This window comes from Mobula birostris, chromosome 22, assembly GCF_030028105.1.
Source record: "Mobula birostris isolate sMobBir1 chromosome 22, sMobBir1.hap1, whole genome shotgun sequence".
Taxonomy (NCBI): Eukaryota; Metazoa; Chordata; class Chondrichthyes; order Myliobatiformes; family Myliobatidae; genus Mobula; species Mobula birostris.
In genome coordinates, this window is record NC_092391.1 from 58,307,256 (window position 1) to 58,332,916 (window position 25,661).

Genomic DNA, 25,661 nt, shown 5'->3' on the forward strand with positions numbered 1-25,661 from the left:
GCCGTACTTGGAGTATTGTCAACAGTTTTGGGCCCCATATCTCAGAAAGTATGTGTTGTCATTGGAGAGAGTCCAGAGGAAGTTCAAAAGGATAACTCCAGGAACAAAGGGATTAACATAAGAGAAGCGTTTGGCAGCTTTGGGCCTGTACTCACTGGAATTTAGAAGAATGCTGGGGTATCTCTATGAAACCTACCAAATGTTGCAAGGACTAGATAGGGTGGATGTGGAGAAGATGTGTCCTAAGGTGGTGGTGTCCAGAACTAGAGGGCACAGCCTCAAAATTGAGGGGCGGCCTGTTAGAATAGAGGCAGAAAGGAATTTTTTTACTAGTAAATATGTGGAAAGCTGGGCCACAGATTGTGGTGGAGGCCAAGAATGTGTGTATATTTAAGACAGAAGTTGATCGCTTCCTCATTGGTCAGGGTATCAAAGGATATGGTGAGAAGGCAGGTGTTATGGGGTTGAGTGGGATCTAGGATCAGCCATGATGGAATGGCGGAGCAGACTCAGTGGGCTGAATGGCCTAATTCTGCTGCTAAGTCTTATTGTCTTAAATCAAATCGTTTAATTATCATTCAAACCATACATGGATACTGTCGAACAAGACAGTGTTCCTCTGGGGCAAGGTGCATAACATACATTCAAAATAGTGAGAGAGAGAGAGAGAAAAAAACACATTGTTTTACAAGAAAACACATGTAAAATCCAAGTCCCTTGGTGACATGCAAATTGATGGTACAGCTCCTGGCAATCCAGCCTGTCATTCCACAGTGGAACACTAGAGGGCAGCACTGACCGGAGCAGCCAGCCCCCCAACCAAACATGGACACCACACTACACTACCTCCGGCATTTCCTCATTTGGACAACAGCAGCAGGCAAGCCCGCAGCTTGAGACCTAGTCGTCGCTACAACCAAGGCCTCTACTGCTACCCCTAGCAGGGCGTTCCAGACACCTACCACTCTCTGTGTAAAAAAAAAACAATAACTTACTTCTGACATGATCCCCTATACTTTCCCCCTATCACCTCAAAGTTATGCTCCTCTCATATTAGCAACTTTTGCCCTGGGAAAAGTCTCTGGCTATCGACTCCATCTATGTCTTTTATCACCTTGTAAGGCTCAGCCTCCTTCACACCAAAGAGAAAGTCCTAGCTTGCTCCACCTATCATTTTGTTACATACCAAACTATCTCCCCTAATGCTTCCAACACTGTTCTCCATGTAGGTTTCTCTGACTATTTTTATCTTGTGACTTCAATATAATAGATGTAATGCTGAGGCTTTATAAGGCACTGGTGAGGTCTCACTTGGAGTATTGTGAGCAGTTTTGGGCCTCTTATCTAAGAAAGGATGTGTCGACGTTGGAGAGGGTTCAGAGGAGGTTCATGAAAATGATTCCGGGATTGAAAAGTTTGTCATATGAGGAGCGTTTGAAGGCTCCTGTAAGTTTTCTACTTAGTGGAATTCAGAAGAATGATGGGTAACCTGATTGAAACCTATCGAATGTTGAAAGGCCTCAATAGAGTGGATGTGGAGAGGATGTTTCCTAAGGTGGGGGAAGTGTCAGACCAGAGGACACAGCCTCAGGGTAGAAAGATGTCTCTTTAGAAAGGAGATGAGGAGGAATTTCTTTATCCAGAGAGTGGTGAATCTGTGGAATTCATAGCCTCAAGTAGCTGTGGAGGCTAGATCACTGGGTATGTTTAAGGCAGAGATTGATAGATTCTTGAGTAGTCAGTGTGTGAAGAGATACCGGGAGAAGGCAGAAGACGGGGGCTGAGAGGGAAAATCAATGACCCAAATGGCCTAATTTTGCTCCTATATTTTATGGTCTACAATGGAGAATCTGATGCCTATCTTTTGCATGTATGTTTAAGAGATTCTTGAACATCAGTGGTTTGTAGCAACACAAAAAATTTTAACTTGTATTACCATCAAATGATTTCAGTCTATACATTTCACCTGACTGTTACTGGCACATTGGACGTCCCTTCAAGCCACTGTAGATCTGCTGATATCCTTGGGGTACGTTGACTTTGAGTAGCTGTCCACAAGACAGATGGGTGGCTGACTAGCCAACACAGTGTTCAATAACAATCTGCCAGTTTCCAAGCTTCTCTGGATCTTCATTATTGCCTGGCTGCTATCCTGTGTGCTACAAAAGTTTTGTAAGCGATCTCATTTGAAATCCATCACTAGGGTTCTCATCTGTTACGTATGTCCTGAAATCTTGGTGGACTGGAAAATGACAGCCTCCATCAGTCATGTGAATGCAGAGCAGTGGATGTGTTTCGCTGGGTTTCCATTGCAACACAGTGCTGCCTCCTGGGTTGATGATGTAGTAATAATTTGAACTGTATGAGTGTGTTCACTGAAATGACCTCATGTATCTCTATCCTCAGATGACTAGTTAACTGTATTGATGGATTGTTGCTTTCAATATTTCTTCACTCCTTTATCCTTTACTCAACCAAAGTGATTTTTTTAATGCACCTTGTAGGTAATGCACACCCAGCTGGAACCACCTTTGGCCCACCGCCGCATCACCACAGCAGCTATCTACCCACTGCTCACCTGGCAGGTAAGAAAGGGGAATGTGTCGTGGAAACCATTCTAACTGCTTGCATCACCATCTGGTATAAGGGGAGGGATCTCTGCCCAGGATCAGGAAAATGCTGCAGAAAGTTATAAGCCCAGCCAGTTCCATCATTGGCCCTGAACTCCCCAGTATCGAGGACATCTTCAAAAGGTGATGCTTCCAAAAAGCCGCATCAATCATTATGGACCCCCGTGATTCAGGACGTGCTCTCTTCTCATTGTTACCAACAAGGAAGAGGTACAGCAGCCTGAAGACATACACTTTTTTCCCCCCACCGCTATCAGATTTCATGAGTACGATGAACCTACCTTAGTAATTCTTTTTCTTTTGCACTACTTATTTAATTTAATTTGAGGCCCTCCGTTGGTCAGGGTCAACCATGGACATTACAATCCAGCTATCTACGTGATACGCAAACCAAGGCAGTATGATATGGAGAGCAAGCAGTTGCCCATGTAGTAGTCACCCCCCTCCCATGCAGCTGAAGAATCCAAAGAAACGGCACTAATACAGTTTGGCACCAGCAGCGTTGCAGGAGTTGCCAGTCAGCGTTGAACTCAATGTAGGACTGTCGTAAGTCCAGCTCTGGATTTTTCCTTGGTGTTTACTTCCAAAACCTTTTCCACAAGGCAGCGGAGGTTGGAGATCAGAGTTTTCCTTCTCCTAGATGAGCTGCCAGCCGCAGCTGATAAGAAATATATGCAGTACTTATAAAAACTATTCATCCCCTTGGAAGATCTCATATTTTATTGTTTTACAACATTGAATCACAGGGGATGTAATTTGGCTTTTTGACACAGATCAATAGAAAAGATTCTTTTGCATTCATGAGAAAACAAATCTCTACAAATTAATCTAAATTTACTGTAATTATTAAACCAAAATAACTGCATAATTACTCACCCCCTTTAAGTCAGCATTTAGTAGATGCACCAATTGAGTCTGTGTGGATAGGTCTCTATCAGCTTTGCACATTTAGACACTGCAATTTTTCCCCATGCTTCTTTACAAAACTGCTCAAGCTCTGTTAGATTGCATGGTGATCGTGAGTGAACAGTCCTTTTCAAGACAAGCCATACACTCTCAATCGGATTGAGGTCTGGACTCTGACTTGGCTACTCCAAGACATTAACTTTGTTGTTTTTAAGCCATTCCTTTGTAGCTTTGGCTTTATGCTTGGGGCTATTGTCTTGCTGGAAAACAAATCTTCTCCAAAGTCACAGTTCTCTTGCAGACTGCATCAGGTTTTTATCCAAAATTTCCCTGTATTTTGTTGCATTCATTTTACCCTCTACCTTTCACAAGCCTTTCAAGGCCTGCTGCAGTGAAACATCCCCACAGCATGATGCAGCCACCACAATGCTTCATGGTAGGGCTGGTGTGTTTTTGATGATGTGCTGTGTTTGTCTTACACCGAGGGTTTAATCTGTTGGACAAAAAGCTCGATTTTAGAATCATCAGACCATAAAACCTTCCAGCTAACTTCAGAGTCTCTCACATACCTTCTGGCAAACTCTAGCTGGGATTTCATATGAGCTTTTTTCAACACTGGTTTTCTTTTTGCGGCTCGCCTGTAAAGCTGTGACAGGTGAAGCACCCAGGCAACAGTTATTGAATGTGCAGTCTCTCCCATCTCAACCACTGAAGCTTGTAATTCCTCCAGAGTTGTCACAGGTCTCTTGGTGGCCTCCGTCACTAGTCCCCTTCTTGCACAGTCACTCAGTTCTTGAGAGCTGCCTGCTCAAGGCAGATTTACGGCTGTGCCATATTCTTTCCATTTCTTGATGATTGACTTAACTGTACTCCAAGAGGACATTCAGCGACTTCGAAATTTTCTTGTATCCATCTCCTGACCTGAGAAATAACCTTTTCGTGGAGTTGCTTGGAATGTTCTTTAGTCTTCACGGTGTAGTTTTTACCAGGATACTGACTCACCAGCAGTTGGACCTTTCAGATACTGGTGTATTCTTACTACAGTCAATTGGATGCACCAGTGATGATTTGGTGTGTCATGTTAAAGGTGATGAATACTTATGCAATCAATTGTTTTGTGTTTTATGTTTGTATTTATATCACTTTGTAGAGATATGTTTTTACTTTGGCGGGAAAGAGTTTTTTCTGTTGATCGGTGTCAAAAAAGCCAAATTTGAGTCCACTGTGATGCAATGTTGTAAAACAATAAGACATGAAAACTTCTAAGGGGCGAATACTTTTTATATACATTGTGTGTGTGTGGAGGGGGTGGTGCGGGTGCAGACACCAGGCACAGTCATTTGATTCTAAACTGTCGGAATATTGATCATTACAGAATTTTTCTCTGGTCCTTCCTGCTCCCTTCCCTCTCCCTTCCCCTTTTCCCAACCATGATTCCCCTCCCTGCCTCCTTCCCACTGTCAATCCATAATAGACCCATATCAGAATCAGGTTTATCATCACTCACGTATGTCACTATTTTTTTCTGTGGCAGCAGTACTGTGCAAAAGTATTGGGCACCCTAACACACACACACTCTCTCTCCCCCCCTCTCTCTACCCCCCTCTCCCCCCCTCTCTCCCCCCCTCTCTCCCCCCCTCTCTCCCCCCCTCTCTCCCCCTCTCTCCCCCCCTCTCCCCCCCTCTCCCCCCCTCTCCCCCCCTCTCCCCCCCTCTCCCCCCCTCTCTCCCCCTCTCCCCCCTCCCCCCTCTCCCCCCCTCCCCCCTCTCTCCCCCCCTCCCCCTCCCTCTCTCTCCCCCCTCCCCCTCCCCCTCCCCCTCCCCTCTCCTCCCCCTCCCCTCTCCTCCCCCTCTCCCCCCTCTCCCCCTCTCTCACACCCTCTTCTCCCCCTCCCCCCCTCCTCCCCCCTCCTCCCCCCTCTCTCCCCCCTCTCTCCCCCCTCTCCCCCCTCTCCCCCTCTCCCCCTCTCCCCCCTCTCCCCCCTCTCCCCCCCTCCCCCCTCCCCCCCCTCTCCCCCCTCTCTCCCCCTCCCCCCTCTCCCCCCTCTCTCCCCCTCCCCCCTCTCCCCCCTCTCCCCCCTCTCTCCCCCCCTCCCCCTCCCTCTCTCTCCCCCCTCCCCCTCCCCCTCCCCCTCCCCTCTCCTCCCCCTCCCCTCTCCTCCCCCTCTCCCCCCTCTCCCCCCCTCTCACACCCTCTTCTCCCCCTCCCCCCCTCCTCCCCCCTCTCTCCCCCCTCTCCCCCTCCCCCCTCCCTCTCCCCCTCCCCTTCTCGAACTCCCTCTCTCTCCCCCTCCTCATCGCCCCGCTCCCCCCCCCCCCACCTTGGCCAAGCTATGTTAGAAACATGGCGACACTTGTGGGCTGCCCCAGCGCATGCTCAGACCCTGTTGGTCATGGTCGTGAACAATGCGTTTCAGGGTATGTGCAACGATATAGCTAATCTTTATCTATCTACACAGCTCCTGCTGTAGAATGCAGTTCTGGTGAACAGGCTATTCTTAACGTCACACAATGGCAGTGATGTTCCTGCTTTTAAGACACATAGGAGCAGAAATAGGCTGTTCAGCCATTGAGTCTGCTCTGCCATTCCATTATGGCTGGTTTATTACCCTCTCAACCCCATTCTCGTGCCTTTCCCCCATGCACATTTGAAGCCCTAACTAAGCAAGAATCTTTCAATCTCCATTTTAAATATACCCAATGACTTGGCCTCCACAGCCATCTGTGACAATGAATTCCACAGATTCACCACCCACGGGCTAAATAAATTCCTCCTCGTCTCTGTTTTTAAGGGATGCCTTTGTATTCTTAGGCTATGCCCTCTGGCCCTAGACTCCCCCCACGACTGGAAATATCTACATGTCTATTCTATCTCAGTTTTCCAATATTTGATAGGTTTCAGTCTTGGAATTCTACTCAGTTTATCAATATTAAGCATAAAACAATACAGGCCCTTTTAGACTTTTTAATCTACTCCAAGATCAATCTAACTCTTCCCTCCCACATTGTTGTTGTTCCTTTCCACAACTTGTGGTGCATCAGGTGGCAACCTTGCCATTCCTTTAGCACTTTTGTCTGTTTTTACGGACTTGCTAGCTTGACACTCAACCCAGCACAGATGGGAAGTGTGCAAGAAGCTGGCCGGATTCAAACCCAGGATCACTTGACTTGAAGTCCAGTGCGGATACCACTACACCACCGGCTAATAAAATCTGACAACGAAAATCAAGTAGCTCCATTCTACTTCCAAAAAAAAGCAGTTTCCATCATTAAGAAACCCTACTACCCAGGACATGCTCTCTTCTCATTGCTACCATCAAGGATGAGATTTTGGACCCTGAAAACCCACACTCAACATTTTAGGAACAACTTCTTTTCCTCTGCCATCAGATTTCTGAATGGATAGTGAACCCGTGAACACTATCTCAATATCTTTCTTTTTGCACTATTTAATGTAATTTTTTGCTTTTATTTCTTACTGTAATTTATAGTTTTTATGTACTCCAGCGTACCACTGCTGCAAAACAACATATTTCACGACTTACGGCAGTGATATAAATCTGATTCTGATCTCTTCATGTGACACATTTGCCATACCAGCAATCAGTTTGATGAACCTCCATGTTTGTAAATTCCTCTGTGAATAGGGAGATTAAAACTAAGGAGATGTGGTTTCACTGCCCTTTATCTCATTGGAACAAGATGTCTCAACCCTTGTGCTTAATTCCCTCAAGGCTGCCTTTCAATGTGCATTGTGCAACCATTTAATGATTACACAATGCATTAGATGGATGTAATTATGCGGGCAGTGGGAAATTTATCCCTCTTGTGTTTCTTGATCTCGTTACTGGAGATGCAGTGTCACTCGACCCTGCCAATTTGATCTGGCCCACGCCTTCATTAACCTTGTCCAATATTATTTTGCTTTTATTAACCTGGTGTGCACTAGAACACATAATCAGTGATGTAAGCCTGGGTCATCAGGTGTTTCGGGTCTTACATCATCAGATATGCTCGGCCATGTGACCCAGCCAGTGTTGAATCAGGCCCCGGCTTGTGATGTGTTTTCCCCGTGGACCAAGATAATGAAAAGTGTGTCACTTTTGGTTAGGATGTGATTATGTGAGCAGTGGGAAAATGATCCCTCTTGTGTTTCTAATCAGACATTTCAGTCAGGAATCTGCAAACAGTTGCCTTGAATGGAGAAATGTTGCTACGTACACAATCCTCAAAGTAACAAATGCTTGCAACCTCGAATGTTATCAGAGAAGGTTTAATTATGAAGCAGAACAAGGCTGACTGTGTGAGGCACATCTCTGAGCTAGCCACATGTGACACCTTTGACCTAGTCTCATGTCAATGTGTTGAAGTAGGAAAGAGGGAGCACACAGGAAGAAAAAGGTGCAACAAAATTTCCATCCCTGCCACCTCCAGTTCCATCCCCGCCACCTCCAGTTCCATCCCCAACACTTGGAATCTTTACCAAAGTCCATTCAGTTTATTTTCCTGCTCTTGTACATAATTAAGTATGAGTGCTAAGTTTAGTTAAATCTTACAAGACCTTGAGATATAGGAACAGAATTTGAATTTGGCCTATTGAGTCTGCTCCACCATTTCATCAAGGCTAATCTATTTCCTTTTCCACCCCAATCTCCTGCCTTCTCCCTGTATCCCTTCACGCCCTGGCTAGTCAAGAACCCATCAACCTCCACCTAATGATTTGGCCTCCACAGATGCCTGTGACAACAAATTCCACAGATTTACCACTCTCTGGCTAAATGAATTCTTCCTCATCTTCATTCTAAATAGACACCCCTCTATTCTGAGTCTGTGTCCTCTGGCCTTGGACTCCCCTGCAATGGGAATCATCCTGTCCATATCCACTCTGTCGAAGCCTTTCAACATTCAATAGGTTTCAATGAGACCCGCCCTCATTCTTCTGAATTCCAGTGAGTACAGGCCATGGCTTGTATCCCTGGCTTGCTCCCCAGATTAAAAGTATAAAAGAATTGCTATTCAGCAACATGCTTAAGAAAATCGTTGAAGTATCTGATGTTTTAGTAAGGTGCAGTGAGCCAAAACCCCCTTTCATTAATTTTACCACTGAAACATTTTCAATATTTTTTCCTGCTAATGTGTATTTTGAGAACATTTCAGCTGTATTTTTCTTCTAAATTACTTGACCTTAAAGGAAATTAAAATGATGAAATAATGTAGACATAAAAAACCGGGTGCAGTGGGATTTGTGATAGTTTAGGTTGTGGTTTTTGGCAGCATCCTTTTAATGTTTAGTTAGGTATTTATTTACATATCAAGGAAAGTATGGGGTTGTTTTTCTTAGAGGCAAGACCGAAAGAAATGTGCCTGTGGATTCCTGCTTCATGTATCTTGAACAAGTTTTATAGCAGTGTGGGTGTGCAGTCCATATCCACTTCTCTGGACGTACAACAATCTGCTGGCAGTTAAATCTGCCTTACATATTAATGCTGTTATGTTTAACATAACAGCTTTCTTTCAATCTTGTAAGATAAAGAAACTCAAGAGTGAACTTGAACAAGAAATAATAAAGCTCAATGTTTTGAACTCACTTTCAAGGACTCTTCATTTCATGTTCTTGGTATCTATTTCTTATTTATTATTATTTTCTCTTTCTTTTCGTATTTGCACAATTTGTTGGCTTTTGCATACCGGTTGTCCGTCATGTTATAGACAATAGGGGTAGGAGTAGGCCATTCAGCCCTTCGAGCCAGCACCGCCATTCACTGTGATCATGGCTGATCATCCACAATCAGTATTCTGTTCCGACCTTATTCCCATAACCTTTGATTCCGCTATCTTTAAGAGCTCTATCCATCTCTTTCTTGAAAGCATCCAGAGACTTGGCCCCCACTGCCTTCTGGGGCAGAGCATTCCATACATCCACCACTCTCTGGGTGAAAAAGTTTTTCCTCAACTCCGTTCTAAATGGCCTACCCCTTATTCTTAAACTGTGACCTCTGGTTCTGAACTCACCCATCAGCGGGAACATGCTTCCTGCCTCCAGCGTGTCCAATACCTTAATAATCTTACATGTTTCAATAAGATCCCCTCTCAACCTCCTAAGTTTCAGAGTATACAAGCCCAGTCGCTTCAATCTTTTGACATATGACAGTCCCACCATCCTGGAAATTAACCTTGTGAACCTATGCTGCACTCTCTCAATAGCAAGAATGTCCTTCCTCAAATTTGGAGACCAAAACTGCACACAGTACTCCAGGTGTGGTCTCACCAGGGCCCTGTACAACTGCAGAAGGACCTCTTTGCTCTTATACTCAATTCTCCTTGTTATGAAGGCCAGCATGCCATTAGCTTTCTTCACTGCCTGCTGCACCTGCATGCTTGCTTTCAGTGACTGATGTACAAGAACACCTAGATCTCGTTGTGCTTCCCCTTTTCCTAACTTGACTCCATTTAGATAATAATCTGCCTTCCTGTTCTTACCACCAAAGTGGTTAACATAGAAACATAGAAAATAGGTGCAGGAGTAGGCCATTCGGCCCTTCGAGCCTGCACCGCCATTTATTATGATCATGGCTGATCATCCAACTCAGAACCCCGCCCCAGCCTTCCCTCCATACCCCCTGATCCCCGTAGCCACAAGGGCCATATCTAACTCCCTCTTAAATATAGCCAATGTACTGGCCTCAACTGCTTCCTGTGGCAGAGAATTCCACAGATTCACCACTCTCTGAGTGAAGTTTTTTCTAACCTCGGTCCTAAAAGGCTTCCCCTTTATCCTCAAACTGTGACCCCTTGTTCTGGACTTCCCCAACATCGGGAACAATTTTCCTGCATCTAGCCTGTCCAATCCCTTTAGGGTTTTATACGTTTCAGTCAGATCCCCCCTCAATCTTCTAAGTTCCAACGAGTACAAGCCCAGTTCATCCAGTCTTTCTTCATATGAAAGTCCTGCCATCCCAGGAATCAATCTGGTGAACCTTCTTTGTACTCCCTCTATGGCAAGGATGTCTTTCCTCAGATTAGGGGACCAAAACTGCACACAATACTCCAGGTGTGGTCTCACCAAGGCCTTGTACAACTGCAGTAGTACCTCCCTGCTCCTGTACTCAAATCCTGTCACTATAAATGCCAGCATACCATGCGCCTTTTTCACTGCCTGCTGTACCTGCATGCCCACTTTCAATGACTGGAGTGTAATGACACCCAGGTCTCGTTGCACCTCCCCTTTTCCTAATCGGCCACCATTCAGATAATAATCTGTTTTCCTATTTTTGCTACCAAAGTGGATAACTTCACATTTATCCACATTAAATTGCATCTGCCATGAATTTGCCCACTCACCCAACCTATCCAAGTCACTCTGCATCCTCTTAGCATCCTCCTCACAGCTAACACTGCCACCCAGCTTCGTGTCATCCGCAAACTTGGAGATGCTGCATTTAATTCCCTCATCCAAGTCATTAATATATATTGTAAACAACTGGGGTCCCAGCACTGAGCCTTGCGGTACCCCACTAGTCACCGCCTGCCATTCTGAAAAGGTCCCGTTTATTCCCACTCTTTGCTTCCTGTCTGCTAACCAATTCTCCATCCAAATCAATACCTTACCCCCAATACCATGTGCTTTAAGTTTGCACACTAATCTCCTGTGTGGGACCTTGTCAAAAGCCTTTTGAAAATCCAAATATACCACATCCACTGGTTCCCCCCTATCCACTCTACTAGTTACATCCTCAAAAAATTCAATGAGATTCGTCAGACATGATTTTCCTTTCACAAATCCATGTTGACTTTGTCCGATGATTTCACCGCTTTCCAAATGTGCTGTTATCACATCTTTGATAACTGACTCCAGCAGTTTCCCCATCACCGACGTTAGGCTAACTGGTCTATAATTTCCCGGTTTCTCTCTCCCTCCTTTTTTAAAAAGTGAGGTTACATTAGCCACCCTCCAATCCTCAGGAACTAGTCCAGAATCTAACGAGTTTTGAAAAATTATCACTAATGCATTCACTATTTCTTGGGCTACTTCCTTAAGCACTCTAGGATGCAGAACATCTGGCCCTGGGGATTTATCTGCCTTCAATCCCTTCAATTTACCTAACACCACTTCCCTACTAACAAGTATTTCGCTCAGTTCCTCCATCTCACTGGACCCTCTGTCCCCTACTATTTCTGGAAGATTATTTATGTCCTCCTTAGTGAAGACAGAACCAAAGTAATTATTCAATTGGTCTGCCATGTCCTTGCTCCCCATAATCAATTCACCTGTTTCTGTCTGTAGGGGACCTACATTTGTCTTTACCAGTCTTTTCCTTTTTACATACCTATAAAAGCTTTTACAGTCAGTTTTTATGTTCCCTGCCAGTTTTCTCTCATAATCTTTTTTCCCCTTCCTAATTAAGCCCTTTGTCCTCCTCTGCTGAACTCTGAATTTCTCCCAGTCCTCAGGTGAGCCACTTTCTCTGGCTAATTTGTATGCTTCTTCTTTGGAATTGATACTATCCCTAATTTCTCTTGTCAGCCACGGGTGCACTACCTTGATTTATTCTTTTGCCAAACTGGGATGAACAATTGTTGTAGTTCATCCATGCAACCTTTAAATGCTTGCCATTGCATATCCACCGTCAATCCTTTAAGTGTCATTTGCCAGTCTATCTTAGCTAATTCACGTCTCATACCTTCAAAGTTACCCCCCTTTAAGTTCAGAACCTTTGTTTCTGAATTAACTATGTCACTCTCCATCTTAATGAAGAATTCCACCATATTATGGTCACTCTTACCCAAGTGGCCTCTCACGACAAGATTGCTAATTAACCCTTCCTCATTGCTCAAAACCCAGTCCAGAATAGCCTGCTCTCTAGTTGGTTCCTCGACATGTTGGTTCAAAAAACCATTCTGCATACATTCCAAGAAATCCTCTTCCTCAGCACCTTTATCAATTTGGTTCACCCAATCTACATGTAGATTGAAGTCACCCATTATAACTGCTGTTCCTTTATTGGACACATTTCTAATTTCCTGTTTAATACCATCTCCGACCTCACTACTACTGTTAGGTGGCCTGTACACAACTCCCACCAGCGTCTTCTGCCCCTTAGTGTTACACAGCTCTACCCATATCGATTCCACATCTTCCCGGCTTATGTCCTTCCTTTCTATTGCGTTAGTCTCTTCTTTAACCAGCAACGCCACCCCACCTCCCTCCCTTCATGTCTAACCTCACATTTATCCACATTAAACGGCATCTGCCCATTCACCCGGCCTGTCCAAGTTACCCTGCATTCTCATAACATCCTCCTCACATTTCACACTGCCACCCAGCTTTGTGTCATTGGCAAATTTGCTAATGTTACTTTTAATTCCCTCATCCAAATGATTAATATATATTGTGAACAGCTGCGGTCCCAGCACTGAACCCTGTGGTACCCCACTGGTCACCGCCTGCCATTCCGAAAGGGACCCGTTAATCACTACTCTGTTTTCTGTCAGGCAGCCAATTTTCAATCCATGTCAGTACTCTGCCCCCAATACCATGTGCCCTAATGTTGGTGCAGTCTTTCATTGATTCTATTATGGGCATTGGATGTAGTGAATATGCCCACAAGAAAACAAATCTCAGGGTTGTATATCATGACTTATATGTACCTACTGCTTGTTAAACCACTGGCATTTAGAGCGGCAATGGAGGTCCTCCATCTCTGGCAGTGTTCAGGGTTTCGTGTCAATAGCTTCCTCTGGGCTTTCACTACTGTCATTCATGTAAATCCTGGGTGAGACTCAGAAATACTTTAGCACTCAGATGTAGAACGATTCTTCATTGCTGTTTCTGTAACAATTTTGTTTGACCAGTCAAGATTGTTAGCCCTGACTTGAACACCTGAACCTCGAGGACTAGTGAACCACTCTTAGTCTGGTCTCTACCTTTTGACCTGTTTGGCATGGGTGACCCTACCAAGAGCAAAAGCATAAAGCCCTGATTCCAGCCAACATAGCTCTCCGGGTCATTGAAGCACACAACCTCCAAACCACGTCAAGGTTGTGGTCCTCTTGGAGGACATAAATGTTCTTTGATAATAAAGTTACTTTGACCTTTGGTTTTTGTTTTCCCCTTCAAGTTCAAATTTCATGAACTATGACATACCTGGCTCTGACCTAACCTAGCCAGTTGTTATGGATGTAGTGAGTTAATGTATTTGAAACCCTTATGTTTGAATTCTACTTTGATAATTTCCTTACCATCTGGATGGTTCTAAGGCAGGGGTTCCCAAACTTTTCTATGCTATGGGCCTCTAGCATTAACCAATGAGTTCTGTGGATCCCAGGTTGGGATCCTTTTTTCTGAGGATTTGGGCATGAAAGTTCAGAATCAGATCTGTTATCACTGACATACAACATTGAAATGTGTTGTTTTGCCTCAACAGTGTAGCTCAAGGACATAAAGAAATATATATATTCATCATTAGTAAGGGTTACAGGAGAATGCATTGAAGAGGAAAAATAAACCAACCATAATGGAAAGGTGGAGTAGATGCGATGACAGAATGGTCTGATTTTGCTCATGTGCCTTACGGTTGTATGAGTGAGAATTTTTACTATGAAAAGTTCCTTGCCCAGGGATCTGAAAACCATGTTATCAGAGCTGCTGCATTTGAATAGGTGTACAGTGAAAGCCAGTTGCCTGATCCTCAGAATTCATTTGTTTAACTGTGCAATAACGGCTGACTTTAAACTGGTTGCACAAGCACAGGATGAGGCAATTGATTTTGTAGTTTTGGGTGTTTGGATTGAGCCTGGTTATGGGGGGGAGAAGATCCGGACATTAAATTTTCACCAGCTCTGGGTGAATCCTACATTTTGTTTACAAGTAGTGTTTCCAGATGTCAAAGCTAGGCTCTCCTAGAAGTTCCTGAATGCCTGATCATCAGTGTTTTGTTTTCAGATCCATTCAATAGATCGAACACCTACGGTGGCCTTGGCAACCTCAGCACCAGTGCCTTTGGAGGATTAGGCAATCCTGCACTTGGTTAGTACTTGCTTGTATTGTGTATTTAAAGTCCTATTATTGTTTCTGTTGTCAAAACAGTTGCTTAAAGTAATGTATTTATTTAGTCAGTAACTGACTTGTTTGCGTTGGCTGCCTGCCAGCACATTTCTTTCATGCAACATTTAAGACTTTTACAGTCAACAATGTCTTGACTGAGACTTGCCAATTTTTTTTTAAATGAGAAGATGCAATTGAGGATGTAATGAAATTGTTTTGTTAAACGTCCCATTGAAACCTGATGTCTGTCCCTAGAGTTCAGATCACACAACATTTGATGTGACAGCAAGTGCTAGACATATGTTTGTACATTTTCAGGAAGTGGATTCAACTGGGTGTAACCCAGCCAGCATTCAGGCTACACGAGTGCAGGTTTTTTGGGTGTTGCTTTGTGGTCTCGATTGCGGTGAAGTCAAATATTTTTTGTCTGGGTTGAGTATGTCACCTCCATTGGGTGTCTCTGTTTATAACCAATTACAAGTGCTAGACTTGTAATGGCATTAAAAATTGAGTTGATAGGGTGGTTGTGAAGGCGTACGGTTTGTTGGCCTTCATTAGACAGGGATTGAGTTCAAGAACCTTGCATATTGGTTAGTATCAGTCTTCCTTTTTGTATAATCTTTCATAAATTCTATTCTATATCTTAATTTTCCTGTAAATGCCTGCAAGAAAATGAATCTCAAGATAGTACATCGTAACATATATGTATTTTGAACATTTGCTTTGACTTTGAGGCATCAGGTAATGTTGCAGCTCTATAAAGCCACATTTGGAGCATTGTACTTAGATCTGGTCCTCTCACAACAGGAGGAATGTGGAAGCTTTAGGGAGGGTGCAGATGAGATTTACCAGGATGCTGCCTGGATTACAGATAGTGTTTTATGAAGATGAGCAAGCTAGGGCTTTTCTCTTAAGAGCAAAGGAGGATAAGAGGTGACTTGATAGAGGTGTACAAGGTGGTCAGAGGCATAGAGTGGCCAGCCTGAGACTTTTCCCCAGGGCAAGAAATGGCTAATATGAGGAAGCATAATTGTAAGGTGATTGGACAAAAGTGCAGGTGTATGTCAGAGGTATGATTGTTTACACAGATTGTGGTGGGTGTGTGGAACTCCATGTCTTGGGTGGTGACAGAGGCAGTTACATTAGGGATATTGATGGCACTCTTACATAGGCAAATGGATGTTAGAAAAATAGAGGACTATGTAGGAGGGAAGTGTTAGATTGATCCTGGAGTAGGTTAAAAGGTTGATACAATACCATAGGCCAAAAAGCCTGTGTGTGCTGTACTGTTCCATGTTTTAAGAATGGGATGATTTGGCAGATGAATGTGTGGCTGAACAATTGGTTCAGGGGGTAGGGTTTCAGATTTCTGGATTATTGGGATCTCTTCTGGGGAAGGTATGACCTGTACAGAAAGGATGGGTTGCACCTGAACCTAAAGGTGACTCATATCCTTGCACGCAGGTTTACTAGAGCTGTTGGGGAGGGTTTAAGCTAATTTGGCAGGGGGATCGGAAACTGAGTGATAGAGCTGAGAGTGGGGTGATTGGTTTACAAACAGAGGCAGTGTGTAGTGAGAATGAGGAAGGACAGGCAGATGGTAGGGCAAAATTGCAGTCAGTGGGATGAATTAAAAGTGTAAGATGGGGGTAAAAATCAAAAAGGGTGATGAACTCAAGACTGAAGGTGTTATTTAAAAACGCAGACATGAGGAATTCTGCAGATGCTGGAAATTCAAGCAACACATACAAAAAATGCTGGTGAACGCAGCAGGCCAGGCAGTATCTATAGGAAGAGTAAACACGAGGAAATCTGCAGATGCTGGAATTTCAAGCAACACACACAAAAGTTGCTGGTGAGCGCACCAGGCCAGGCAGCATCTCTAAGAAGAGGTACAGTCGACGTTTCGGGCCGACACCCTTCGTCAGGACTAACTGAAAGAAGAGATAGTAAGAGGTTTGAAAGGGGGAGGGGGAGGGGGAGATCCGAAATGATAGAAGACAGGAGGGGAGGGGTGGATCAAAGAGCTGACCCCCCTTCTCTTTCTCCCCAGGCTTCCCGTTCCATGATCCTCTCCCTTCTCTAGCTCTTAGATCCACCCCTCCCCCTCCTGTCTTCTCCTATCATTTCAGATCTCCCCGTCCCCCTCCCACTTTCAAATCTCTTACTATCTCTTCTTTCAGTTAGTCCTGACGAAGGGTCCCGGCTGGAAGTGTCGACTGTACCTCTTCCTAGAGATGTTCCCTGGCCTGCTGTGTTCTCCAGCATTTTTTGTGTGTGTTGCCTGAAGGTGTTATATTTGAATGCACTAGGTATATGGAACAAGGCAGATGATCTTGTAGTGCAGTTAGAAATTGGCAGGTATGATGTTCTGGGCATCTCTGAGTCATGGCTGAAAGAAAATCATAGTTGGGAGCTTAACATCAAAGGATACACATTGTTTCAAAAGGACAGGCAGGTAGACAGAGGGGGCGAGTGGCTTTCTTGGTAAAAAGGAGTGAAATCCTTAGAGGTGACATAGAATTGGAAGAAGTAGAATCCTTGTGGGTAGAGTTAAGAAACTGCAAGGGTAAAAAAAACCCTTGATGGGAGTTGTATGCAGGCCTCAGAACAGTAACCTGGATGTGAGCTACAACTTACAGTGGAGGTAGAAAAGGCAAGTAAAAGGGGCAAAATTGTCATAGTCATGGGGATTTCAATATGCAGGTAGGTTGGGAAAATCAGGTTGATGCTGGATCCCAAGAAAGGAAACTTACAGAATGCCTATGTGATGGCCTTTTAGAGCAGCTTGTGGTTGAGCCCACTAGGGAAAGGCAATTCTGTATTAGGTGTTGCTTAATGAACAAAATTTGATTAGGGAGCTTAAGGTAAAGGAACTCTTAGGAGACAGTGATCATAATATGGTAGAATTTACTTTGAAATTTGAGAAGGCAAAGCTAAAATTGGATATATCAGTGTACAGTGGAGTGAGGATAATTTATGATTTCTTGTATGATCCACTTACTCAGCTTCCAATAGCATGTTTGGTCACAAAGAAGGTTCAGGCATACAGAGCCTCAACAATGCTCATGAACCATGGAACCGGCTCCATCGAACGCCACCTTCATTTCCAACACCACCTCAATGGCCAAAGGCAGGAGATTCAGAACGAAGTTCCTCAGTAACTAATCACGACAGAGATCGAGATTTGGAAAAAAGAGAAACATCACTAAAAAGTGACAGAGAGAAAGAAAGGTACATATTCTTCCCTATTTTTAATCAGTGTTTCCATAACTTGCTTTCAGTGGTTTCATTCACTCTGCTCTGTTCTAGAAAATTATAAATAAATCCCCTTGCGTGTTTGCCTGCATCCCTTTACTGAACTGTATTTCAAGGATGAATTTGCACAAATCAGGTGTCCAAGTAGCCTTAACATTCAAGTGTATAGGAACTTCTTGAAAGGATTTTAACTGTGGAAAAGATCATAACATGCCTTGATCGAATCCCTGGGCAATAGTCAGGCTGCATTTACAACTTTCTCAGCAATAATCAGTTAGCCAGAGTGTCTGTTTAGGGCAGCAATGAGATCCTCCATCTCTGGCGGTGTTCAGGGCTTCCTTCATCGTGTCAGTAGTTTCCTCTCAGTTTTCACTACTGTCAGTCATGCAAGTCCCAGGTGCTGATTTGGGTATACCGTCGCACTCAGATGTAGAAGGAATCTTCATTGCTGTTTTTGCAACCTTTTTATTTGACCAATCAGGGTTGTTAGCCCTGGGCTGAACCCCCAGACCTGGAGGACCAGTCTTCCACTTTTAGTCTGGCCTCTACTCTTTGACCTGTTTGGCATGGGTGACCATACCAAGAGCCAAAGCATAAAGCCTCGACTCCAGCCAACAAGCTTTCAAACTCAATGACAAGGCTATGGTCCTCTTGGAGGTCAGCAGTAATCAGCAAACCCTAAGTGACAGGAACTCTTCACGCTTCAATAGCCAACTTGGCGTTTTAAAGCTAGTTACAATCCCTTGGGTGAAATCCTGAAATCAACATAGAATGCAAAGAGAAACCAAGTGGCCATGTTCAGTTACTGAGGACTGGCCCATCCATGTCAATCGAGCCCTCATGGGATTACTTAGCAATTCTGTCAGTCTATTGCCAATGTAGCTCCCAGCTATGTAAGTAGCAGAACCTACTTGTTGGAAGGCCAATGATATGCTGCTGCATGAGATCAATATTCTTCTGCATTCACAGTGGTGAATGGGGAACAAGGGTGTTTTGGGTCCGGACGTAATTTTCTTTTCCAATTCTACCTAGTAAACAGATACAGTAATTGTTTCTTAGTAGTGTGAAAAACATAGCAGCCAGTTGGAGTGTCCAATAAGTTAACGCTGCCAGCAGCCAGTAATGACCAGATGTCCATGTTAAGACACAGTGATGCAGCATGTTCCAACATTTGCACTGAAGGCAGTCTCCCAAGCAGGTTTATTTCAGACTGTGATTTATCATTAATGGATATTAACAATATTGGAATTCCTTTCCTCAAAGAAAAAGGTCATGCAGTCCAAATTTATTTTTTTTATTTGGAGCAGGAGTTCCCAACCTGGGATCCATGGAGCCCTTGGTTAATGGTAGGAGTCCATGGCATAAAAAATGATTTGAAACCCCTGATTTAGAGATACAACATGGTACCAGACCCTTTTGGCTTGACCAGCCCACACCATCCAATTACACCCATGTGACCAATTAACCTACTCACCCATACATCTGTGGCATGTGAGAGGAAACCCATGCAGTCACTGGCACAGTGATAGCATTGTGCTAATCACTGCACTACCGTGCCGTCCTGTCTTAAAGAGAATTCAGAAATGAAAAGTTTAAGCTCAAGCCTCATAAAATGCAAATCTCAGTTCCAAGGGAGACATTTTGTTTGAAAATGCAGCATCGAAGGAGCCTATTCAGCCCATATGTCTCTGCTGGCTCTTTGAGAGTTCTTCAGTTCATTGGAATCACCTGCACTTTCCCTATTGCCTTACAAGGTTTTCCTTTTCAATATGTGCCCATCTCTTTGGAAGGTTGCTATGATAATCTGCCTTTACTAACCTCACAAAGGCAGGGAATTCTGGTTCATAACTTGTTACATTCAAAAAATCTTCCAATCATGCCTGCCCAATTGGTTTCTTTCCCTTTCTTGTATTTCTGACAAAATGATTATATTAAACCCTAAATCAAGTTCAGATATAGTAGATTCTGATTAATTGGGACCAGTATATTTTGGCCCAATTAGCCAAATTTTCATAGAAATATTTAAAAAGGTGTAAAAGTGTTGAACTACTATTTAACTGAGTAACAAGTTATGTATTTAAATGAAAAACAGAACAAACTAGAAAATTATCACAGTACTGTAAAACTATGTATTAGTTCCAAATAGTCATCAAGGAGGAATTATGCTGTTATTTTGATTGGAAATGAACAAATTCAGCGCAGACACCTAGAGTAATTGTACACTGCCTTCATACGATTTTTGATAATTTGATCCTCCAAATCTTCATTTTCATTGTAATATTTAAGATGATTGTCGATACTTTCAAATTTTTTAAAGTTCTAACTTGTTGAAGTGGTGAAATTGTTTCATTTTCACTCTCGACCATTTCTGGCAACTCTAAGCTTGAATACTGAAAACCGCAGTGGGCAAAACCGTTTCGAATTGCCTTGTTCCTCATTTCTCGATAACTATCAGTGACAAAAATCACTGCTTTTTGAACACAAACATACACAACAAATGGTATTTAAAAACTGTTCACGGTGTAGTGTCAAACAGTACATAAGTGCACATGTCTAACACTGATTAGAAATTGTTCCACGGCAGTTTCCTGCCCCAGTGAAATGACTGTGTCCCAAATTAATGAAAGGAGTCCTGGCTATTTTCTTGATTAGTTTTTGTTCTTTAAGAGATGGCCCAAAATGCCCCAGCATTGTTCCTCCAACCTGAGTGTGGCTTCATCTTGACAGTAAAGGAGGCCATGGGTTGACATGTCGGAATGGGAATGGGACGTGAAATTAAAATGTGTGGCCACTGGGAGATCCTGCTTCCTCTGGCGGACAGAGTGTAGGTGTTCAGCGAAATTTTTACATTACTTGTAAAAATGCCATCCCCTTCTCTCAATTCCTCTGGCTCCGCCACATCTGCTCTCAGAATGAGGCTTTTCATTCCAGGACAAAGGAGATGTCTTCCTTTTTTAAAGAAAGGGGCTTCCCTTCCTCCACCATCAACTCTGCCCTCAAATGCATCTCTCCCATTTCATGCACTTCTGCTCTCACCCCATCCTCTCACCACCCCTCTAGTGATAGGGTTCCTCTTGTCCTCACCTACCACGCCACCAGCCTCTGTGTCCAACATATAATTCTCCGTAACTTCCACCACCTCCAGTGGGTTCCCATCACCAAGCACATCTTTCTGTCCCTCCCACTTTCTGCTTTCCGCAGGGATCACTCCCTATGCGACTCCCTTGTCCATTCGTTCCGCCCCCCCCCCCCCATCCCTTCCCACCGATTTCCCTCCTGGCACTTATCTTTGTAAGCGGAACAAGTGTTACACATGCCCTTACACTTCCTCCCTCACCACCACTCAGGGCCCCAGACAGTCCTTCCAGGTGAGGCGATACTTCACCTGTGAGTCAGCTGGGGTGATATACTGTGTCTGGTGCTCCTGATGCGGCCTTCTACGTATTGGTGAGACCCAATGCAGATTGGGAGACCGCTTCGCTGAACACCTATGCTCTGTTCGCCAGAGGAAGCAGGATCTCCCATTGGCCACACATTTTAATTCCACATCCCATTCCCATTCCACTATGTCAATCCGTGGCCTCCTCTACCGTCGAGATGAAGCCACACTCTGGTTGGAGGAACAACACCTTATATTTCGTCTGGGTAGCCTCCAACCTGATGGCATGAACATTGATTTTTCTAACTTCCGTTAATGCCCCTCCTCCCCTATCCTTATTTATTCATTCATTCATTCTCTTTCCCTCTCACAATAACTCCTTGCCTGTTCTCCATCTTCCTCTGGTGCTCCCCTCCCCCTTTCTTTCTTCCTAGGCCTTCCATCCCATGATACTCCCTCTTCTCCAGCCTCGTATCCCTTTTTGCTAATCAACTTTTCAGCTCTCAGCTTCATCCCTCCCCCTCCTGTCTTCTCCTATCATTTCAGATCTCCCCCTCCCCCTCACACTTTCAAATCTCTTACTATCTCTTTTTTCCGTTAGTCCTGACGAAGGGTCTCAACCCAAAATGTTGACTGTACTTCTTCCTATAGCTGCTGTCTGGCCTGCTGTGTTCCACCAGCATTTTGTGTGTTTTGCTTGAATTTCCAGCATCTGCAGATTTTTCTTGTGTTTGCGTTTTTAAATTCACTGTATTTGTAAGTTTTAAAGCTTTTGCATAATTGCATGATAGAATGTTAATTTGGTTATTTTCAACTTGGTAGCTGTAACAGAGAAAAATCAGGTTAATATTCTGAAGGTGAAAAACACAATATTTTGCAATAAGAGTATTTTGGATATTGGAAGGACTTTATGAGACAGTCCCCAGATTCTTGAGTTCAATAGTTTTAGACTAGTTAACTAGATTGCTAAATTTACTTACAATAATGTGTTTTCAAATGTATTTTTCTAGAGATGGAGTGGAGAAAAACAGGCACTCCAACAGGTCGTCACCAGCATCTGCCCCTGTTAACCACCAAATCAATAACCTCCTCCACAGCAGCAGCCGAAGCCTGAATGATCCCACGAGGCACCACGGCACTACTGAGCGAGATCGATCAAAGGAGTTGGAGAGAGAGCAGTCGGACCCATTGAGAGAGCTACCTGGCACCGAGCATAAGATCAAGGAGAATAGGTCACCAGTCAAAGAAAGTCAAGGCCATGAGAGGAGGCTGTCAGAGGACAACACAAAACCAGTGGTGAGGCCTAGTTCTCCGTACAACAGAACTGTGCTGAATGATAGCATGAAGCTCACCAACTCTGTCAGCAAAGACAGTGATAGGAAAGCAGAGGCCCCGTGTGACCATCCGAAAATAAAGAATGACGTAAAGATAAAAGAAGAGCGAAAGGAGGATAACGAAGTGATGGTGATAAGCTCAGACTCTTCACAGCATCCTAGGAGCAGTGAGCCACCTCACCATACATCCCTACATGGGCTTCCACTTGGCCATTCTGTGGGCCCCATGCCCATCACGATGGGTAGCATCCATCAAATGAACAACATGAATGTGCTTGACCGTGCTCGCATGGTGACACCCTTCATTAGCATGAGCCCGCTGGCGGGAAGAGAGCGGCTGCCCCACCCAGGGTTCTCTTGGGATCCCGTCCGAGACCCTCTGCGAGATGCCTACCGGAGCTTTGACCTGCACAGGAGGATGGAGTTCCCTCTGCGCACCGATCCCATGCACAGGTTCCCCACAGCGGCCGGTTTCTACGAACACGACCGGTCGTACAGAGACAGGGAACCTCATGACTACAACCATGAGCATGTGCTGGAGGTTAGGCGGGAGCAGGAACGCATACGACACGCTGATGAAAGAGAACGCTTGCACCTACGGGAAGAGTTTGACCGTGCCAGGCTACACGCCTTGCACACATCAGCCATGGACAGTCACTTGGCACACGTGCCATCCTTTATGCCTCATTTAAGCGGAATGCACTACCCAAGGCTAAGTCCATCCACTGCCAACCACAATGGGATTTTGAACAGGACCCCACCAACAGCAGCATTGAGTGCTCCACCTCCTCTGGTACCAGCTGGCAGTGCGCGGTCTGTATCTCCCCGAAGGACTACCCCACTCACTAACACAGAGTCTCGGGACTACTCCCCTTCACGTAATCCCAAAGAAGTTGAGGCACGGTAGTTCTTAAATGTGGAGGGAACTGTCCTGTGTGAGATCCTTCGATTCAAACAATGCACTGCAAGAAGAGAGAGTGTAAATTTATAAAACTGAAGCACAGTTGGGAAGGTTGAACTTTGATACCAGAAGATTGCTTATAATTGGAATTAATATATTATCAATTATAGATCTCTAGATTTCTTTGTGCAGAGAATTCTGAAATCATGTTTGTACATTTTTCCAATATTTGAAATCTAATTTGTATGGATTTGTAATTTTATTGTTTCATTTTTATTAGTTTGCTTTTAAGTTTTGTGTTCAGTTTCCAGCCGTTAAGGCCTCAAAACTATTTTAATAATACCCAGGGTTGCAATGGTATGATTTGTCAAGATACCAATGAATCCACTGTGAGGTTCCATACTGAGGCCAAAAAAAATGACTTTCCTTTCTTTGGTTCCCAGAAACGTCTGTGTACTCTGAGAAATGTACAAATCTGAATTTGTTTTGCCTTATTAACGATTACAAGATATGCAGAAGAGGTCCATGTGGTTCCTGTAAAAAATGTAAATACTTTGTTGATACTCAGAACATGCTAATTAAATTCTTTACTTAGGTAGCCTTTATAAAGGGTTTCTGAAACCAGAGATGCTCACTGGATATTTATAACACAAAATTATTCCTATAGTGTCACGTGGAAGTGTGCTTAACACTCAGTTTCAGAAAGCATATTCAGTTCAACTATGCAAGAACCGCAGGCAGGTCTTTCACAAAGGCTGCACATCCAAACGAACGTCAACACGTTGGGGGAACACGACCACCTGAAATGTTGGGAGCAGGGGAGGGGCAGAATAAAAGTCAATTCCAAGGTTCAAAACAAATTGTGTTTGCAAAAGATGAGGAGGGTAGGGGTGGAGAGGGAGAGCAGAAAATTACTGGACCAATAAGGCACCCAGTTCAGAGAGAGACTTAATTTCTCAATCCACAACACAGACAATAATAACAGACATTGTATTGGGCAGAAATTCTTAGCAACAGGCAAGGACATTCAGTGTGGACCTTGTGTAATTGTGCAGTGTTTTTATGGAATCTGTATACAAGACAAAGTAGTATTTTAGGAATCAAAAATCTCACAGTAACATTTCTGATACAATACTGTTAGCAAACAAAGTCCTTAAACAAATGTTTCTTGCAGTGTGGTTCTGGGTGAACTGCTCTGTGTGACTCTTTATTTCTTGGTCATATGTAAATTTTGCCATGTTTTACTTGCCGGACAAAAAAAAAAAGCAGCATCTGTGTTTATATATCTGGGCTTTCACTCTGTAGTTCATACATCAGCTGCCATTTCCTCCTTTCTGCTCTGTACTTTGGTTTTTCTGTATTTTAAACAGACTTGATTCCTGTAGATCAATGAGACAAATACAGCATTGATTTTGGACAAAGTGGTTGTGTGTTTGTGATCATACTCGCTGAACAACTTGAAGGGTGGGCTGCTAATGCAAAATCATTGATTATTTCTGCAGCAGTTCCCTCTACCTTTGCAGAGGTTCATCAGCCTGTTCCAACACTGGTTCTTCAAGCCAATGGAAAATCTCGAGAATGAAGTTTGCTCTTGCTTCTTGGACTATTATTCCTGTGAAATTATGTAGGTTTCATATTTGGAGGCCATCTTCCCATTTCACACTTGGAGCCATATTGTAGATCTCTGGACAGTTCTTTCAATGCAATTTTAACATACCTGTTAACATTCTCCACTGAAATCTCATGTAAATTTTTGACAGGTTTAGCACCGAGCAAATATTAGAACATAGAACAGTACAGCACAGGAACAGCCAGTTGGCCCACAATGTTGTGCCAAACCAGCAAGTCAAGAACACCCAAACACTAATCCCTCCTACCTAAACCATGTCCATATCCGTCTATCTTTCTCACGTCCACGTGCCTATCCAAACATCTCTTAAAAGCCTCTAAAGAAATTGCCCCTACCACCGTACCAGGCAGCACATTCCAGGCATCCATCATCTCTGATTATAAAACTTAGCCCACACATCCCCCTTGAAACTACTGCCTCTGACCTTCATTGCCCACCGAGAATGTGTTCATTCACTTTGAGGTGGTAAAACGCTTACCTCCCCTCCCCCATTGCAAAATTGAGAATGAGAGGGTTATCATTTCAGGAGCAAAACCAGGTCCATAGTAGTGAGAAGAAAAATGTAGTTAATTCAGGGTTC

The 25,661-nt window shown here is 43.9% G+C and overlaps 1 protein-coding gene across 9 annotated transcripts in view; it reads left to right on the plus strand.

The window, feature by feature from the left end:
* The window catches only part of fbrsl1 (fibrosin-like 1), a 1,024,640-nt gene extending 999,768 nt beyond the window's left edge, over positions 1 to 24,872 (plus strand). For all 9 annotated transcript variants that reach the window (XM_072240820.1, XM_072240822.1, XM_072240823.1 and 6 more), the window contains 4 exons: positions 2,505 to 2,585; positions 14,478 to 14,561; positions 17,588 to 17,813; positions 22,227 to 24,872. In XM_072240820.1, coding sequence (XP_072096921.1) covers positions 2,505 to 2,585; positions 14,478 to 14,561; positions 17,588 to 17,813; positions 22,227 to 23,457 — 1,622 coding nt within the window. In that variant the 3' untranslated portion in view covers positions 23,458 to 24,872. The remainder of the gene's footprint in view (positions 1 to 2,504; positions 2,586 to 14,477; positions 14,562 to 17,587; positions 17,814 to 22,226) is intronic.
* The last annotated feature ends 789 nt before the right edge of the window (positions 24,873 to 25,661 follow it).